The 21,075-nt window shown below is 35.3% G+C and overlaps 4 protein-coding genes across 4 annotated transcripts; 2 read left to right on the top strand and 2 right to left on the bottom strand.

The window, feature by feature from the left end:
* Window positions 1–146: 146 nt before the first annotated feature.
* Window positions 147–8,351, bottom strand: TRIADDRAFT_25466 (uncharacterized protein; the record flags this gene model as incomplete). Its single annotated transcript, XM_002112249.1, has 34 exons — window positions 147–320; window positions 406–609; window positions 692–748; window positions 834–1,016; window positions 1,109–1,236; window positions 1,327–1,425; window positions 1,513–1,642; window positions 1,912–1,990; window positions 2,127–2,206; window positions 2,291–2,368; window positions 2,478–2,556; window positions 2,652–2,857; window positions 2,925–3,033; window positions 3,259–3,363; window positions 3,462–3,540; window positions 3,618–3,762; window positions 3,957–4,035; window positions 4,163–4,193; window positions 4,290–4,424; window positions 4,530–4,608; window positions 4,712–4,819; window positions 4,905–5,000; window positions 5,199–5,321; window positions 5,401–5,454; window positions 5,566–5,670; window positions 5,825–5,866; window positions 6,018–6,116; window positions 6,223–6,303; window positions 6,455–6,537; window positions 6,815–6,913; window positions 7,044–7,113; window positions 7,494–7,541; window positions 7,627–7,779; window positions 8,274–8,351. The coding sequence occupies 34 exons, from the start codon at window positions 8,349–8,351 to the stop codon at window positions 147–149; spliced, it is 3,498 nt and encodes a 1,165-aa protein (XP_002112285.1).
* Window positions 8,352–10,440: 2,089 nt separating this feature from the next.
* TRIADDRAFT_26075 (uncharacterized protein) lies at window positions 10,441–10,713 on the top strand (the record flags this gene model as incomplete). Its single annotated transcript, XM_002112700.1, has 1 exon — window positions 10,441–10,713. One exon carries the CDS (start codon window positions 10,441–10,443, stop codon window positions 10,711–10,713), a length of 273 nt encoding a protein of 90 aa, XP_002112736.1.
* A 3,030-nt stretch (window positions 10,714–13,743) lies between these two features.
* On the bottom strand, window positions 13,744–14,902 carry TRIADDRAFT_15005 (uncharacterized protein; the record flags this gene model as incomplete). The annotated part of the gene is made up of 3 exons (XM_002112248.1): window positions 13,744–13,893; window positions 13,998–14,288; window positions 14,624–14,902. Coding segments are annotated over 3 exons (720 nt in total), but the record flags the coding sequence as incomplete, so codon positions are not given.
* Window positions 14,903–17,867: 2,965 nt separating this feature from the next.
* On the top strand, window positions 17,868–20,491 carry TRIADDRAFT_26073 (uncharacterized protein; the record flags this gene model as incomplete). The annotated part of the gene is made up of 13 exons (XM_002112699.1): window positions 17,868–17,961; window positions 18,416–18,458; window positions 18,653–18,729; window positions 18,835–18,882; window positions 18,998–19,074; window positions 19,161–19,268; window positions 19,353–19,434; window positions 19,555–19,636; window positions 19,708–19,780; window positions 19,865–19,909; window positions 19,983–20,036; window positions 20,141–20,244; window positions 20,338–20,491. Coding segments are annotated over 13 exons (1,041 nt in total), but the record flags the coding sequence as incomplete, so codon positions are not given.
* Between the last annotated feature and the right edge of the window lie 584 nt (window positions 20,492–21,075).

Below are 21,075 nucleotides of genomic sequence, written 5' to 3'. Positions count from 1 at the left end.
ATCTATTCGCCGATTATGTTATCAAATGGAAGACGACATAATTAAAAATCGTGCAACTAAAAATTTCATTTATGAGTTTACATTTGCTTATATAATTTTAAGAAATGTATTCATGATATTTGTTGTAGAGTGATCTATATTACTAGTTAGCTTATAATACAATCAGTGGTATTATGACAATCCAACCGCTTAAGAATGACTTTAGATAAATAAGTAATAGTACCAAAACGACCAGCAGGAGCACTATCGTAAAAATCACAACAGATGTTTTCTGCGCCTTCTAATTCTTGCACTGGATAATCGATATTATCGACGCGAGTCTAAAATTCGTAATGAAATCGCAGAAATCGTTGTCTTATGTAAGCAATTAAATCTCTTGACAAATCGAAAGGATTATTCATTTACCTGATCTTCCAAAAATAGTTCGTTTGCTTGATGAACAATATAATTCATATCAATAATACCACCTAATGTTTGGATCGGCTCTATTTCAACTACCTTTCCCAAAACCATAAGCGCTTCAACAACTAGTTGTCGATATTCTGGATGGGGTATTCGATTTAATGCGGTCTCGACGCATATCGCGAATTTCAATTCATTGGGAGTCATCTAGTAATAATAATCAGGCAGAGAATAGAATTGTTACATCCCAGTTACGATGGTGTAATAATACTAATGATGTTTCTCTAACCTCTTGAATAATGGGATATTGTGGCAATACATATCCGCCAATAGAGATACCATGACACTGCAAATTCATCAGTAACTCTTATTCGCTATATTTGATTAATATTATTCAACTAGGCTATACGAAGAAGGCCATTTATAATTACCTTTTCTAAAACTCGCCACACGTATTGATAGAAATTTTCTGGCACTCTATTTAAAGCGCCATCTATACGTCTTCTCCGCATCCATTGACCAGGTCTATCAAAGTCGCTGGGATTATCACTGTCTGTACTGTTAGTCGTCAGGAGGCGGTGTGGAACGTCCGAAATTTTACGCTTGCTGGCCGCCTGCACCGTTATCAGAACCATTACAAATAAAGTTATAATATAATGATTTCTTGCAGATTATAATTTAATTTAATACCAAAATTAAGTTATACCTTAAAGCTAGAAGTGTATCTAGAATCGGGGTGAAGTGATGCTGTTTGGTCTAGGGGTAGGATAGAAATTGATTTATTGCGAATCGACTGTTTCCTGGAAATGGAATGAACGTTTTCTTCTTCGGTAACTAGTCAAGAAAGAAGATGAAAAAGTGATGTATATTTGATATTCATAAATTTTAATAACATGTAAAGCAGCATTACGAAATTTTATTTACCTCCTGCTACCGCAAATTCCCTACCACTAAGAATTTGGTGAAGCAAATGCTTCATTTCAAACGGGCTCATATTAACGAAATATTCTGATGCTTCATCACCTAATACAGCGAAAAATGATATCAAGCAATGCTCCAATTATGCCTAAAGTTTATGATAAAGGAAAGTAATAATGACAATGAACACACCTGTACACTCTAATGAATTCGCTACTTCAGTTGCCATAACTTCCATAATTAAACCTACTCGAATTCGGAGCATTTCCTTAAATAATTGGGGTTCCGTTCTCATAAACATGGCCAAGTAAATAAGGAACTCCTATTTAATTAATTAGGGTAAGTTTTCTTGAAGACTATCATATTTAAAATTCTTTCTGTAAACCACAATTAGTAATTGGAACTGTAAGAGACTATTCTCACTATTAACGGAGGGGTTAAACAGTTTCCTATAAAATCACTTGGGTTTTTACGCTAGCTCTAATATTATGCATTTGAATTTGCATTATGTAAGCAAGAATAAGCAATTGGAACTGCAAGAGACTATTCTCACTTCTAACCAAGGGGTTAAACAGTTTCCTACAGAATCACCTGGGTTATTACACTAGCTCTAATATCATCACCACAAGCAGTTAAAATAATTTTTTGCAATTCATCCGGCGGTAAAGGCCTATTAATTAAAAATTATAAAAGTAAGTAAATAATTTTAAGATATTCGTTCGTATCCCTAACGTTTTTAACTTTATATACAACAGAATACTCATAATAATCTCGGATAAGTACTTTACTAAAGATTAGCGACTCACCCAGTGATTGTTTCTTCACGTATCGCCGGCGGATATCCAACAGTGAGCAACTTTTGGTGTACAATAATATCTGTTACCGACTGTAAATCAACATCACTATTAGTATCGAATTGACTGGGAAGCCTTTTACGCAACAAGTAGCAAAGTAACGCAATTCCAATAACCTCTGCTAAATTTTCTACTCTTTTATTCAACAAGCCGGCAGCATGTCTTACCAAAGACCACAATTTCAAATCACATACCTGATTATAATTAGTTTGTTACTTTTTAATACAAAATGGTTAAATTCTACGTTAGGTAGACTATCAGCTAGGATATGTTCTAACTAAATGTACCGCTATATTGCTTTACCTGTTTGTATAAATCATCAATCAAATCTCCAACAGTCGTTACAAGACGGCTAGGTAAATCTACAACAAAATTTGCACCACTGTAGATAATAAATAAAATGATGGATTAGGTTCAGTGCGGAATCTCTAAAAATATAGAACACGATGTGCAAATACTGTACACCGGAACCAGTACCGTTTGTCAAGTAAAGAATTTAGCGTTATTGCAAGTTCCTGAAGTGAAATTTCATTCTCCAACTTTAGAAGTAAATCACTAACATCGGCATCCAAATCTTGCGGTAAACTAGGTGTAGCCTTTGCTAAAAGAGACCATGGACGGTGGCGCTTCTGTAAACCCTGTCCAATAACATCAACCAAGCGCTGATCCTTGTCACCTAATAACTTTTCGCCTACCAATTTTTATAGCAAAATTATTAGAAAATGTGCAATATTTAATATTTATTTATACCGAGGTATTACTTGAATAAGTTGAACGAATAATAGTTGGAATGGATAAATTACGCTCCGGCGTGGTAGCTCCTGATCCGAGAACCTTTGGTGGTGCGAAAGTATCCAAGCTGGCATCCTTTTGAAGAAACTCGTTACATCCCATATTTCACAGATTTGATATTAATAATATTTAATACATCAACTTACAATTTCACTGTCCGGAGAGAGTGAGCTTAAAATCTGGAAGAATCTGCTAGGATTCTTGTGGGGTACACCTTGTGGAGAGTCTACAATACATACGATAAAAATAGGTTAAATTTGATTTGCTTACTTCCGATAGGCAGCGGTTTTACTAGTTAAATTGCAGGTATAACTTACCTGAAAAGTGTGTCTCTAAAAAATCCAATGATTTTACGCAGGATGTGCTCAAGAAATCGTTTAATTTACCTAGTCGAACCCTTTAATGTCAACCGAGTAACAGTAATACAAATATATTACTAAAGCATTTCATTTCCGAACTATCGAAAAGTATCCATACTTCGTTTAAGCGCTTTACCTTACGCCATTAATATATCCTAATTGCATTTTAGTGATTAGTTTTATGATCCATGGTCGATCTGATCCAGGCTCTACGCCTAGTTTTCGACGGTAAGTACAGTACATTAATATATAATCCGTATTAATTCATCAGCAACTTTAATCCGTAACGCACTTAGCATAGTGGCGGTAATTGGTAGGGTAATAGTAGGTCTTCCCGTTAGACGCCAGTGAGCTTGTAATGATCCGATATCGGTTTCGATATCGTTAACAAGCAGTTCATTGTCCAAACACAAGTAAAATTGCTTATAATCGAGAAACTGTCAAATAAAACACAATATTTAGGCAAAATTATACCATTTACCGCCATCTACAGTAATCCTAAAAGCTAGAACTTTATGATTAATTTTGACTATAAAAATTATCCGTACACTGTTTTAACAGAGTAAACGTATGTAACACATATTTTGTAGCTTAGAATTGTATGCTCTTGCTAGCATTTATGATCAGTTACCTGTGGTGTAAATGCTACCACTGAATCAAAAATTCTATAAAACGAGCTGGTAGATATTAATCCTGTGAGTTGGAGAGGCCTATTGAGTAGTTACGAAATCTATAAATTTTTTCTCGCTAGACGTAGTTGCCGTACACTTTATTATTCATAATGATTACATAAACCAACCAATAACTAATAAGTATTTGATGCATTATATCGCTCACCTCCCTGATAGACCTAATTTACCGTTCCTTCCTACAGCATTTCAGATAATAAAATAAGACCTTAACTATTTTGTAATGCATTGCATTCATCATTGTTTTTACATGCTTAAAGACTACATCAATAAACCTAAATGTTGATAGGCTAAAGCCAACATTCTTGGTGGGAATACTTCAATTTGCTTTAGACTTGACGGGGTGTCCGCTATAATTCCTTCATTATTTAGCTCCTGCCTGACATTATCATCTTCAGCCAGTAAAGCAACTTTCATGCAATGAAGTAAGTAAAATAGATACTTATTTTCATCACCTTAGGACAATATTACTTCAATACGTAAGTTTTATATTAAATCAAATATTTAGGAAAAACCTTGAACAACAAGTTCTGGATTTGGCAAAACTACGTGTCTCCTATTCAATGGGTCAATTTCTCCAGGAGTAATTAGTTCCTTTTATGTTTAAATGACGTAAGTATGACATATCTAAATTTTACTGTTCATCGAATAGTAATTATAATAAATACGACCTCATCATTAGCTAGTAATACTTCACCTCACACAGCAAGCATGATAATATATACAATGATTGACCCCAGATATGCGGAACATGGGGACCAGGCACACGTGTTTGACTATGCGGATTCTGATATTCCATTTCCACCTATTAAATTATAATATTATCTAGCATTAGGTCAGTAAGATTTTAAAAGTGCGAAATAATGGTAAAAACAACTGCAACTGAAAACCTTATCTGCTTCCACATAATATAGCTCTGGCATCAGCTTATTACCATAATCATCAAAAACAAGAATATCAGCTAATAATCCATTATAACAGTCCACCTAAGAAATATAAAAAAACTTGTTATATCCCTATTATTGAGTTTTCTTAAACTTTAGTGAGTGATTTAATTTGCTGCAGCATTCTAAGATTAACTTGCAACCCTTTATTTATATTTAGCATGCATTTATATTGCACTTCGCTGTGACCCTTATGCATTGACTACTTTACATTCAATACTAGCCTAATAATCATCATACCTGTCCAATGTCATCTCGAAATACTCCATCTATTATAAGGTAAGCGAAAAATAGCGGCCATTCGCATTCAATATTTTCAAAAGCTTTCAATTCAGCAGGTTCGTAATGCAGCCTACTGTGATCCTAAGTGATATATAATAGGACTGTTGTTACTCTATATCAACAATTAATATTATCAAATCTAGATACTGAATTATCATACCTCTCTAACGGTCATGTACCCGTCCCTTAAAAATCTCCGACACCCATATCGCCCCTGTATTTTAATTTATTGTGTATACTTAGCAAAAAAGTATACATATGCAGAGCTCTATGTGAACGATTTACTGAGACGATACTCATCGCTTGTTAGCATATAAAGTAATACCTGTAATTTGGTAATAATTTCGTTTCTTGTAATTCGAACAAGTTCATCGTCAGCTATAGCAAATGCGGGGAAACTTATAACAGATAAAGTTGCTGCACCAATTTCCTATACGATCATATAATGGGTACATATCTATTACACACTCAAATGTGGTAGTTAATTCCTAATAAATTCTTGGGAATCAACAAAAAATCCTCCAGAAATTTAGAGTGATTTTTGATATATTAGGCCTATATATCAAAAAGCCCTCTTTCAGTACCTTAGAGCTCGATTCTCTAGGAAGCATAGATTGTAGAACCACCTAATAGATTATATCGATAAGCAATATTATAGTATACGTGTATGCACAGTAGAAACTTTATCAACTTGATTAAATTGGAATTATACTGAAGTAAAGGAGCTTGACATTAATTTGTACCATTATGTACAATATTATAGTAAGACAGGTTTACCTCACACTGTTTGATTTGATCAGGCATAACATGAATTACTGATGCCGGGCCGCCATGAGATCCAAACAAGTCTAACGAACTAATGGCTTCTAATGCAGCCTATAAACAGTATCCAGAGTAACTTCAAAGTGAAATTCTGATTGATACATTGCTAGCGGTGATAAATTAAAGGGATAGTGACTATAATCACTTTCCTATTTTATACCTTTGCTATTCCGATTGAACTTGCATTCAATTCGGGCAATCCATGATTGGTTTTATCACCTCTCTCCCAAATTCCATAATCCTATTTATTTAAATACCAATGCAAGGCTGCTATAAGTATTATAGAACATGACTAAAAGTATGTATTACAATCATTTCTTCATAATATGTTATAAAAGATGACAAATATTGATATTCAGCATAAAAAGGCATAACACCTATAGTAGACTTACACGAATTCGATAAGCACTACCAATGTAAAAGACCAAATTCTGTACAAAGTCTACTTCATCAGTCGTGAAAATAATTTTCAATCCTAGAATAATAGCCAAGTATTTAAAATTCGTAATGGATATTGTGATGATAATCAAGATTTACATCATACGAAGAATTTCCAAGCTAGCTAAACTAATATTAAGTTTTATGTCATTATTTTATAACAGAAGAGCCACTTTTTTATGTATTAAATGCTTTTTTAAATGGTATTTTTCAACAATAAATTGTTCAATTAAAAACAGCTACCTGCAAACTATTGTCTACGTTATGAATTCGGTTTCATTTTAAGATATCAATGTTATGCATAGCACTAATACCTGATGCAGTCATTTGCGCCAGCATTAAAACAAACAATGATGTAGCATCGACTTGCAAATGGCCCCATTTTTTATCACCAGCTGCTACGCTACCATTTTCTGCACATCATGTTTATTAAGTATAAAGTGGATAACATTTACTGCTTAGATATTAAATCATCATAATGTTTTCATAAATCGAAAGCAAAACATGAGTATTTCATAAAAAATATTAGAATGCATAGATTACCCGCATTATACTTGGCGTGAAGTGCATCATCGACACATTGGGTTTTCTTAAACTTTTCTACTTTGTCGATCTGTAATTACCAAATCAAATATTTCGCTTTAATTTAAAGTGTCTATGATACCAATAAGGGAACAAAAATGCCGTCTGATATTATAAATAAGAATTGAAATGGTTAGAATGAACAAACAATAACAACATACTCAACAGTCTAGGCATTAACATGTATTTATATATATAAAGTATATATGTTACGGTTAGTGTAAGAAACCGGTAATCGTGTAAAATCACCGGTCAGCCTATACGTTCACCATCTAGTCGTTTATTCTATACGTTCACCTATACATTATACCGTATATTTCAATGGTATATTTAATGGGAAGTATCCAGTAACAACTACGTAACAATTTTATAGACGAAATAGTGTATAAAGGCAATAATTAGCTATAATACCTGTCTCATCATACACATCAGAGTACCGCGCATTAACTTGACCACTCTCTGAGAATAGAAAAACATGTAAAAATAACAATTTCAATGGTAAATTCTTTTAAATATACTGATGAAGATTATAAGTGTCACTTACCTGCTCTAGTTCATACGACATTGCACGTTGTTCATCTGTGTCAGCAAATTTTCTGTATGCTAAGGCTAAACCCCAGACTGCTAGAATACCATAGACGTTATCACGAACCCATGCATGATTGCCTCTTTGGGCAATTAGGCCCGTTACTGGATTCTATTGGCAAGCATTTGATAAGAATAAGTACCATCATTAGAGCAATCAATACCATGTTATTCTTATTTATACAAATAAAGAGATGCTGTAGAAATTGTACAATATCTATGAATGTTTTATGATTTCCTGTATGCAATGCCAGCCAATTCCTCTGCAGTCAGGAGGAAGTCAATAAAAATAGACTAAACGTGTACTGTGCATAAAGTAGGCAATTAAATTATTGAATTGGGATATTATACCCATAGGCCATAAATCAGTGCAACCCACTGGACATTCAAGTTGGCAAGTGTACATGCTAAGTGAATTCATGGGAACTTCATGACCGAATACATCATTTGATGAATTGCTGAATGCTGAAATGATATTTACGTGCTTGACATCTGGCTTATCATCTACTTACAGCGCGTATAAAACTATCGTACATGATAATGCATCATCAACCAATACAACTTTATATCTGATTCAAGATAGTTGTGTCCATAATCTAAAATTACCTGATGAGTCAATATTGTGGCCTGTATCAACTGATTATAGTAATCCAGTCGTCCATGGAGATCTTTCCTACTTCCCATCTTGCGTTGATCTTTCTTTGCGTACTGAATTGTAAACCAGCTATTTGATAGTACCACTTACTGTCTATTTATTGCTTCGATGTAAGCTTTCTCAGTGGTATAGTAGTCAATTAATTACTCAACCAAATAGACTTGATCATAGATACAACTCCATCCTCCTTGATTAGATAGCCAACATGGATAAACCGCCTCGTCATAGGCTCATGTATCAGTATGCAAAGTTGTTTGTCCTTTCGCAAGGGCTTCTTTCTTCATTCAATTTATGCTACGCGCTAGCCGATCACGTCAGTCTACCACTTCAAGGGAATGGAATGATCCAATTTGGGTCAATCAACACCCAGGATAGAATATTGGATGTAGTGAAGGACTACTAGAAGAGAATAAAACGGTAGTCCTTGATATATTGAAGTAATTATAAGGCTGATTAAGCGATCGGTATATCAATTCAATGAATAATATGCACAGATTTAGAACTTTCTGATTGGACTTGATCGATCGGCCAGCTACTGGACTGTGTGACTAATTAATAATTAATTTGCTCCACTGCACTGTACTGTACTGGACACCACACACCTGTATACTCAGTACTGAATCACTCAGGTCATGTCATGGACTGCTACAGTAATTACCCTTATGAGATCCTCTACTGTACTATGTACAGTACTGTATTAGTGTGGATAAATACTGTACTGTACAGGCAAGGACTACTGTGAAGATAGCTTGATTCAAGACGCCTTTGGGCGGACAGACATCCGGCCAATTTCGGTCAACAAATTGTGTCAAACGCTTCCTTATAAGTTATGATAACCGTGAACAGGAGTAACTGTAACTGTCCAGTCGATTCTGAATTGACACACTGTACTGTACAGTACAGTATCTAGTAGTCGATGGTACTGTACTGTACAGTACTGTACTGTACAGTGTACAGTGTACAGTACTGTACAGTACAGTACAGTCAAGGACTACTGTGAAGATAGCTTGATTCAAGACGCCTTTGGATGGACAGACGCCTGGCCAATTTGGGTCAACAAATTATGTCAAACACTTCCTTATCATAGACAGTACTGTACTGTACATTAGTATTTTAGTATACTGTAGTACAGTGTACTGTAAGTACAGTACTGTACTGTACTGTGCAATTACAGTAGTTTGCATACTGCACAGTGTACTGTACAGTGTACACTGTGTACAGTACAGTACTGTACAGTGTACAGTATCTAGTAGTCGATGGTATGGTACTGTACTGTACAGTGTACAGTATTAGTATGGATAAATACAGTACTGTACAGTGTACAGTACAGTCAAGGACTACAGTACTGTGAAGATAGCTTGATTCAAGACTGCATACGCATTCAAAACACCTTTGGATGGACAGATGCCTGGCCAATTTTGGTCAACAAATTGTGTCAAACACTTCCTTATGATAGACAGTACTTTAGTATACAGTACTATGCAATTCGTGTGCAATACAGTACAGTCGATTCTGAATTGACTGGTTTTTTTTCTAAATTAAGTAATATTACATTGTATTCCATTGCCTGTGACTAAGCTCTACTTGGAAATAGTAACTTTAGATCATCAAGGCTATTCAAATGAATACGAGTGATTTAGAGAACAGACACGGAAGATCCATACTGAATAACTATTTTTCGACATTTTGGGCCTCATCTGCTACGAAAAGTCCGTCCATCTGAGGAGAGTGTCCACTCCAGGTGTACACTGTACAGTACTGTACAGTACAGTGTACACTACAGTATTTCTAGTGGTCCATGCTACAGTACAGTACTGTACATTACATACTGTACAGTTCTGAAAAAACGAGTCAACCGTGAACGGGTGAAGGCCATAGTTGAAGCATGAGGTTAGACGTTGCATAGGACGATGACCTGAACTTAGGTTAATACCGTAGCATTGCCACCGTGATTATACTGGCTTGTCAAGGACACGGACAAGGTTATAGAAAAGCTTTACCTGGCTCTGTGGCGAGCAACATCATCTACTCGATTGGGATGGTGCAACACTGTACTTGAGCGTTAGTATCAGCGAGCACTTCAAGGACATTTGCCATCGGAAAAGCACGCTACCAATCATGGAAGACTTTGCTAGTGCTGGTGCTAACCAGGTCGGCGATCCTCAACTCCAACGAATAATTGAAATGGAAACTCAAAAAGCACGTTTCCAAGCCTTAGTCCATAATTTAACCGATGTCTGCTGGGAGAAATGCATCGACCGACCTGCTGCAAAGCTTGACTCACGCTCAGAGTCTTGTATCGTCAACTGTGTCGAACGTTTTATTGATACCAGCAACTTTGTTGTAAATCGCCTTAGTGATATTAGCAAGAGATCGTCGCCTATTAATTAGCGATTGATCAATGGAACTGGCTATACTCGACGAATTATTCTTTAAATTACCTTTGGCATTAGCTCTGTCAGTACGCGTTGTCTTGTAATGGATATCACTTCTACTCTACTGATTGGATTTCAACAAAATCAAGACAAAAATTAAGAAGCCTGTTGGATGCGAGTTATGCAATAACTGCACAAATTGATGAACTTGCGAGTATTTTCAATTCGCTCCATTTTATCTAGAAATTCGCTAAGGCATAGCCATTCCATAGATTCAATTTCGGCCATCGCAATGATACAAATACGGTGTGCCAATTCGAAGTAGGTACTGTACAAATACCGATCCAATCGAGGCGTATCCAACTCATCAATAAAATTCCGTTATTTTGAAGTTTAATTCGACCTTAAAATGAAATGAATGCAATAGTAATATACGTATTAGCTTGACACTACTGGATGGCTTTATTGCCGTCCTGGAAGCAGCATATGAATATCGAATGGTGAGCATCGCAGAATGTCAGTATCAAATGGGTATAATTTGTATTAACGTTAAAACTATGCTCCAAAATTCAGGCATTCCGATGTAGATATAGGATATCTGCAGTAAACATGATCAACAATTTTTATACCTCGACGTGTAATGGCTGAATTTTCATGCTACTACTCTGTATGGAGCACCATATCCTGCCATCAAATACTGTACTTGCCTTGCCATATCATGAATACTACTAAGATATACGCGTGTTGCGTGTATATGGTATATATATATAATTAATCATTGCTGCCATTATACGTAGTGGTCGCTGTTGTTGATTGAGCCAGTACTATTCTACTCTATATACAAAATTAATCAGCTCTTCTGACAATCTGCAATAAATATTATTAAAATGCTTGAACTAATTGCAAAATCATGACTTCATTGATGTGGTACGGCGTAGAAGTTCTTGTTGCTGTGCATGATTAGTTTGCAGTTATACGCATAATTGAAATGCTGGACACCAATTTTCCTAGCGTACTTCGCGGCGCGATGTTACAATGGCAGTCTAATTTTGAGGAATTACGGAAAACTTCCATGACCGCTCTGTCCTTCACACAAGGTGCAATACACATGCAACAGATTAAAAATAAATGGCAACAGGAAAAGGGTGACTAATCCTCGAGCGATTATAATAGAAATTCTAGAATGTATCTACTTGTACAATGTGTGCAGTTATGGGCATATCCGGCATAATTATTCAATTGGTAGAAATTGACTTTTACAAATCCAATCTATGTACTTATAAGAGCACGCGCTATTCAAAATTACCGCATAAAAAGATTTATAGGCAAAGCCCCAAAGTATTCTCAGTAAGGTCTAAATTATCAATGTCGTAATGTATGAGGTTTGGAAAATCAATTTATTTGATGTCTGAGTGAGATAAATTCAACTCCTTGTATACTACGGTGGATCCATGTTAACTACTGGTGTCAATAATTAGGCAGTATGTGAACGTTAGTCGTCTTTGATAGCAAAGCAATATTCAAGAGATTATATGGAATATAGTAATTTAGTGTAAACGCTTTACCGACAAGAGAAATAAATGTACAGTACAATGTACATACAGCAAATTAATTCATTATCGCTGTTATCTTTATGCTACGAATTGTTTCAATCGCCCTAGGTAGACCATTTTGTTGTAGAAATCCCTGCGACAATCAACCATGAACTATCCCTAACCCTAACGGTGATCCTAACATTATCAAGAGATGCATAAGAGCAAGAATTTGAGTCGTACTGTATCACCCACCTTTCAATTAAAGAGCTAATTATATTATTAGCTTGTAGATGATGAAAGTGATGCTCTTCATAGTTCAAAGGAGAAAAAGTAGTGCTCTAATTGTAGGGCTTTCATCGAAAGCAGAGAGATTTTCAGATTTAGCCAAGTCTACAAACTTTTGTATCTGCAAACGATACAATACTAAATCGCAAGAAATTCTCTTCGTATAAGCGATTATAGCAATAAATCATGCGATATTGATATTCAGTGTACTTAAAAATAATCTTTGAGGCTGGCCACACAAATTAATATTAGTCTTTTCGTTGGAGTATCATATATCGGTTGCGTATGATAGATCTACAGAAATATTACCATACGACCAACATAGTATTTATTACATTTTTTCAAGGCAAATTAGCCAATATCATTTAGATTGATTGTTGTACAAGTTCAAGATTAATATGCCATTAGCATACTATAGATCAATCCACGTAGCTAACAAACAAAATAGCCATATCAGGAATATAATTCAAATTGGAACGAACCATAAAGTATACATTTTCCGTACTTCAATTAGAGACTGGATCTGAATGATATGTAATTCTTTAATGTACCATTCCTTAATATGGGTACTATTAAAGACAGCATAATTTAAATTTAAAATTTTAATCATACAAAGAGCAAGTGCATCTATATCATTATTTATGATATCAGCAAGAAATAAAGGATCGTCGAAGAAAGATTGAACAATAACTTCCTTTTTTCATATCCGGGACATGTTATAATATCGTTAAGCAGGTTAATATAGTTCACCAATTTAGAAGATGCATTGTTAAGTTGAGTTAGCATATACGCGTATGTATTTAACTCATCGCTAGTTGAATATCGTCCAAAATTACTATTCCATCACGTTCGATACTAGGTTAAAAAGCATTCTGTAGTGACACGTGGTCGACAGCGGTGGACATAGAAACATTCCTTGGACGTTTACATCAATAAGATAGAATTATTATTCACTACTATCCATTTTAATACGTATTGAAGAGATCCTAAATTATGATTATAATAAAATATCTATTAGACGTACAATAACAGTAGCATCATCCTTATCTACATCAATATCAACTATAAATTAGTGTACTGCAGCAATTGGTAAATTCTACACCACCATTTAACGACAAAGGTTATCATGGTTAGCATTTACTGTACGATATACATCAGTTAGAAATATAGCTTTCTTGGTAAAATAGGTACATCAGTCATTAAGCAGAAAGTCTTACCTAACTACTTTCTAAAAATGACGGCTTCTTCGTGCTTTTTTGCGTAGTGAGTTTCAAATGAAAATCACGAACAATAGTCTGTAAAGCTTCTTGATTTCCACTGAAGTAGGCACAAAATGCGTCATGAAATAAAACTAGTTGCTTATGCATAACTTTGGCCTAACATTATTCATAGAATGAATGGAGTAAAATAGATCAGTTAGTGGATGCACTAAAATTAACTTACTGGCTGATTTTCATTGAAAATAGAACAGTGTATTTACCTTGTTTTCTTCTAAAAATTTAAGTTTTACGCTAACATCATTTCTTAACTTTTCAAATTTTTCTTTTGCCGAGCCGAATTCATGTCGTAATGCTATAGCTCGAGGGGACTGATTAGTTTCAGGATAACTTTCTACTTCGTTACGAATAGCATCATATTCTATCCTAGCATTTTCGTACACTTTAACTGTTTCCAATGTATCTGCCATAGTTTTATCACATAGTGTCGTTAAACTGGAAACTACAAAGTTCATGGCAGCCATCATCGTTTCACCATTCTCTAGGATCGCTTTCTATAATAATAAAAGAGGGAAGCAAAAATTGTCAATGCCAGCGACATGATGATACTAACAGTAAGACTGGCTGTGTAAGAGTCAAGAGGATTAATAGAACAATGTAGGCGATCAAGACTACTCATCTCTATTCACAGCTAAAAGGAACAAATGAACTACGATTGTAATAGTGCATTGGAATAGCACGACTGTCAATAAATCGATGTTCTCTCTCTGCGTTTCTATCCCATAATTACAACCCATCTAATATGGTCATTAGATGGTAACCAAGTCAAAAGAGGATCATTCAAGTATGTACGATGCTATCCAAATAAGTGAATAGTTAGTTGTTGTACCTGAGTTTTAGCGTTGGATGTAAATTCCGATTCAAGATCAACCGATCGAATGGCTAAATCAGCAAAGGTATCTCCCATACTAGCTTGAGTAATTAAGACCGCTCTGAACTGGATAATATATTGCTTGATTAAGCGTAATAACGATGTATATTTAAATTGAGTATCACGTAATCCTTGTATTTGTCCTTCCAATTGAGCATCAAATGTTCTGGTACCTCGACCAATTCGTTCGTTAATGATTTGCTTAGCATAACGATAAGTAGTAGTACTCCATTGCTTAAAATTGAAATTATTGCCATTGCGACCAATCTGAACTCCACCCGGTGCAGTGGGTAAGACATTACTGGATGTGGATGGAGTTGAGGGGCGCTGTAGTGGAGACTGAAATGGCTGTGATGGAGAGTGAAATTGTTGTGGTGGATAATGAGTTGGTCGAACATTGGGATTAGAATAAGTTGGTGCAGTGCTTGTTGGGACTTGATGGAATTGTTGTTGTGGAGGAGCTACTGTTGACGGTGGATAATAACTTGTACTGCTTGTGGTTGGTGATGGAACTTCACGCGGTACAGTTACTGTCGGTAGCGATGATGCTGGTTGAGGATTACTTAACTCAATGGAAGAAAATTGCCCTTGCGAGCTCTTGCCTTGAGATAAATCATTGCCTTCCATGGCGGAATTGGTTTCTCCTTCATTCTCTGTCACGGACGTGCCAGGCTCGTCTGGATGCGACGCTACTTCAGCTTGAATGGTTGTCGATGACATGCTAAACGCCTTTCAACATCAAGAGGATTGACTGACTAACTTGGGTCACTCACGTCTTGTTAATATTCACCAATGTCGACTCGATCTAGTCCGTCGATTGTCCAATGAACTCTATCGATTGCGATCAGGAGGTTTCAAATGTGTTAATTGCAACACGCAGTCAAAGACGAACGAGTCTACAGCTTTTCTTTGAAGACAAACTACTGGCAACAGTTGACCACTTGATGACTGATGCTATCTTTCAAACAATAGCCTTTGGCTTACGTCAATCTCGTTAACGGTTTCAGTTCAGTTCTCTGGTTGATCGTTTGTCGTTCAGCCCGCTCTGATGAATCGCTGCTGCTGTGCTGTACTTAGTGTACTAGACCAGACTGGACCATGAAGACCTCTTACTGTACAGTGTACAGTTCCTTGACTAGCGTTGACTACAGTGCACAGTACAGCACGATATTTGTACACGTGTACAGTACGGTACCGCACAGCGCGTCGGACTACAGCCTTTCACTTGACAGCTTTAACGGTCCGTCTTCAATTGTTCAACATCAATGACGTCATCGTTGCTGTTATTAAACAATGAGTGTGCTACACGGTACAGTGTACACTGTACGGTACTGGTTTACAGGACAGTAGTGTTAATCGGCGGTATACAGTACAGTACAGTACAGTACAGTACTGTAATGCAGATCATTAGTTGATCCAGTACAGTACTGTACAGTACAGTACAGTACTGTACTGTACATTGAGTATACAGTACAGTAAAATGTACAGTAAATCATACTTTACAGTACAGTACTGTACACAGTATACAGTACAGTATAAACTAGCAGACATCATTTTTTTTTATTTATTAACAGTGATCGTCTCTTCTTTAATGGAAATGAGAGAGAATTTCTTTGCTTTTATTACGTTAAAAGCTTAATGATACATGGAGTAAAGTGCAAAATACTTTTCTCTAACCCCTTCACCAAAACCATACGTGTGCTGGAAAAGGGGAAATACTGAACACTGTACTAACGTAAATAGGATGTCCTCGGATTACAGTAAGCGAATAGCTATACTGCGCAGCCGTATAGATGCCATAATACTGGAGGTGCGGACGTGCGGATGTACAGAGTCTCAGCCTGTAACGTTGCAACATCGCAATCCTAGCTCAATCAAACCTGCAAAGCTTTGCTGGGAGCTCAAAATTTCGGAGATGTATTGGAATTGAAATAAAGACGACAACAGCGTCACAGGTATAATAGTGAATGTTTATTCAAAGTTTGCTTGCAGTATCGTGTTGTGCAGTATTTATTCCGTCTCCTTTTTGCCTAAACTACGCTGCAAATTGTCTAGAACGGTTATTCACCGACCTCCTTGCTCACTTTATTTGGTAGTACACAACATGCAGTACATGCCCTTGTTGCATCTTTCGAATGACCATATATAGATATATATATATGAGTATATGAATTAATTATATAGATGTACATGTATTTAAAATGATATGCTATGCACAGCAGCTTACATACTGTACATCATCCTATGTTATTAAATTAAATTATCTAAAGATGCCATTGGAGACTTTCTAATGGCAGTTAAAACGTTCAAAATCCGTACTACTGTAACCTGCGAAATATCTTGTATGCATACCAGGACCTTTCAAAATTAATACCAATACTGTACCATAGCAAGTATCTATAGAACTGAACCGCAGTAATTGTTAACGTAATTTTGTGCGCTAACGTCATGATTCTTTCTGCCTATTGTTTCCCTAACAGTATGTGAATCTCTTTACACCCTAATCTTATATATGTTATGTGTTGTATTTGTTACTAAATTTCTAGCATTATTGATATTTGCAAAGAAGAAATATGGCCTCATGCGAACTTGTTTGTGCTAATGACGAGGTAGTTCCCTATCAGTATTCAGGTACAGTAAATAATGTACAATGTAAAATTAATAATATTATTATTCAACTAACAGAATGAATATTACTGGATGCAGTTCTATATAGCATTTCACCATAGTGTTAAATATTAATATGACAATGCGGAAAATTACATACCAACCAAAGCAAATCCCTAGCTATCCCCAAAACTGCTTTGCTAGTCGAGTACTACCCGCAATACATATTACATTTTAATACTATATGGTATAAAACCCTCAGCAGAGTACAAGCTGTGGTATAATTTTACATCTGCTCCTGAATTCGGTAATACTGTACATTGATAATGTTACAACTCACAATGTTAAGTATGAAAGATCACAGAATCGTAACAGATAAATGCGTTTTAATTGTTATACTAGACTACTACTTTACTAAATCTATGAAGCAGTAGTAATTGTTCCTGTACGTTCATAACTTCATGTAATTCTCAACTGTGCACTAATCTGAACAAATTCATTCATTGCGTAACGTTATTAAACTAAACGCCAACAATGTTAATAGGTTAATACGAAAATTACTTGTCTGAAATAAAGTCTACGATATCTTTAAACCATATTAGGTATGCTTAACTCAGCTGCTCAACCACATGGTAGAGGTACAATGGTGTATGGACCAGGACATCGATTTGAAGGGCGCTTTTGTAATGGTAACCTGAGAATGTTAACCTTGACTAATAAAATCATGCGGACTGTATATTGCATATTTTTGCTTTCGTCTTTTGCTTGAATAGTTTGTGTACGTCCTGCTGTATCAGTTTAGGTACTATCGTACAGTATCACTATCTACTATCTAGTACAGTAGATCTTTAAGCCGACTATTGTTTACTTAAACGTAGATATCTTTTCAATTATATAACTATCAATGCGTGATTGATTTTTCGATCAGCAACGGAATAACCAATACCACTTGATCGTAGTTGTAGTTGTAGTTATACTCGTACTATTTTACAATTTAGTGCTAAGCATAGTGATAATTGCTGAATGATTACGTTCATGTACAATTGTGAAAATTAAAGATTTCCTATAAAATGTTGTCATTCTTACGTGACGTAACTGGATATTATTACGTTCTTCATGACTTATATCCACGCATATGTATAGGTGATAAAGAAGGCAAAGGTTGCTTCTACTTCGAAGATGGAAGGTTAATATATACCTCTTAGATAGCCATGCCGCAGGGATTGCAGTAAACTTTAACAAATTATCTTCACAGAAGACAATCTTAAAGTTTCTTGACAGTTGACATTTTCATAAGAGCCAAGCGTTCTATTTTAAAGCTACTTATCTGAATATTGAACTATAATTTTTTGATCTGTTCAAAACCTTTTACATATGTAGCATGCTGGAAGGTCACTATGTAAGCAATAATCTGGAAGGAATCGGAAGGTATACATTCAGCGATGGATCCTACATTGGTACAATTAATAGACTGGGATTAATGACTTCCATGTAGCATGCGAAATTTAAGTACAGTACCTTAGTTCATTCTTTCATTTATCACTGTCTTAAACCCGCTCTAGTTGGCTGTTTTAAGTCTGGAGAATTGAATGGACCTGCAAAGCATTACGGTAGGAGCATACAGTGATCAAGTTACAATTTTTAGTTAATATTTTGTTTCATTCTATTGATGCACATTGACTTAATTTTAATACGTATGCAATTCTAAGTGTTACGTTTATAAAGATTACGCAGGACTTATCACGTTTGAAGGCCAATACCAAGATAATATTAAATTTGGTTTATGTTGGCATTTCGATGAGGTAAATGAGTACCAGCAGTAAAGACGATTTAAGTACAGTGTTACTAATTTACTGTCGTGCATTCCTATATGAATGTTACTGTAAAGTTTGGCGGTAGCATTGTAGGACTTGTAGATGACGATGGTGAATTTACAGGAGATGAAATTGCTTATTTGTACCCTGATCAAGAAACTGTCCTCTACGGATCATTTGAGGTATATGATTGTTTATCGTATAACTTCTTTAGTTGATCTAAATATTCTTAAAAATGTCGTAATTTGGGAATTGATGCCAATTAGGAAGGTCGGATGGTATGTGCAAAGGCTGCATCTTTTCAGGGTGTGCGTAACAATAAGTTAATTATTGAAAACTTAGATACAGGTAGCGAGATCCGAATATCATATTATAATTATGCGATCGACTAATCCGGTATTAAAATGGCATAAATGTGCTATGTTAATTTGAGCTTTCAATTTGGTTTCCTCAATTTGTTTCTAGGAGAAGAAAAGTACTCTTTTGATGAATCTGCAGACGATGTTATTACTGTGAATCCGCTGCTTTCAGATCCTTATGAACAGAAAAGGTTCGATAGGGGTATAACCTCATTGTATTTTGTTGCATTATTATAACAGAAAGTGGTTAAATTTCATTTAGAGTCTACGTTGCAAAGTCACTAATACCTGGGGCTGGTGAAGGCTTGTTTAGTAAAATTTTCGCTGAAAAGGATGTAAGTAAAGAGTGTACATTAATTGTGCATTATTGGTATCCAATTGGTGATCATGATATTGATTAAAGTAAAATCCTAATGTAGCAAGTAATGTCTTTTTACAATGGGATTCGGATAACACATCAAGAGGTATGAATGCATATCACTATTTAAGTTGATTTATTTCGAACGGTAAAGGAGAATTATGCATTTTTTGATGGAGGTTGATGACCGCTCTTGGATTTTTAATGACAACACTATTTCCTTAGATGAAACGGTATTACATATGATTAATACATATATGATTATACTACAGCCTATAGTTTTACTAATTTTTTTACTATTAATTCGGATGTGCTCCATGCCCGTATCAAAATGGAGACCGTCATTGATGTTCCAGTAAATTCTGCAAATGTGAATAATTACTGTGCTAGTTTAGGGCACAAAGCCAATCATTCGTTTACTCCAAATTGCAAATATGACTTGTAAGCTTGTTACGATATTAATAATAGTTAATAACATGATATAGTAATCTTTATGATAATAATGCGATCGTTCTTCTTCCATTTTTACTAAAGGTATTATCATCCGCGGTTTGGAAACATAAAGTGCATCCGAAGTATCAGCGACGTAGCGCCTAATGAAGAATTAACTGTCGATTATGGATACACAACAAACAACGGACTATTAGAAGCTCCAGATTGGTATAAAGCGATATTAAAACATGCATAAGGACTGACTTTCAAATTTTATAATCGCGTTAAAATAACATAATAAGCAAGGATACAACATGTAAATGATACTAAAATTTTTAATGATGCAAAGAAATAATAGTCTATTACCTCACACATCTCCAGTGATTACTGAAGATTACTGTAAAAAGTATTACTTGTAGAGGGCGCTTTCTAATGTCGATCAAACCTGTAATTTGTATTATGATTAGATGTGATCTTTTATGACCATTCAAATAAATACCTTTTCTATGCATACTGTAGAATAATTTCATAGTGGGAGCTAGTAAGTATATATGATACAAATAAATTCTTTCAGACTTTACCTTTGCGATCTAATTAACAGATCAAATTATGCGTATATAGAGTCGTGAGTATAGATTTACTACGACAACTTAAAGTTACAGACAGAACAAAAATTAACAACCAATTAAGTTGGTCTAGCTGTTATAAAAATATTTTTTTATTTGTATATCTCACTGCTAACAACTCATGACTGTTTACATTCCGTCATATATAGTCGCTACTCTCTATGAATGTCAATATTAGCTCGTTGATGACATGCTCATTTTTCTTATTAATTTA

The sequence above is a fragment of the Trichoplax adhaerens genome, genomic scaffold (assembly GCF_000150275.1).
Source record: "Trichoplax adhaerens TRIADscaffold_5 genomic scaffold, whole genome shotgun sequence".
Classification (NCBI taxonomy): Eukaryota; Metazoa; Placozoa; class Uniplacotomia; order Trichoplacea; family Trichoplacidae; genus Trichoplax; species Trichoplax adhaerens.
The sequence above is the reverse complement of the archived record's forward strand: the minus strand, read 5'-3'. Positions and strand labels throughout refer to the sequence as shown.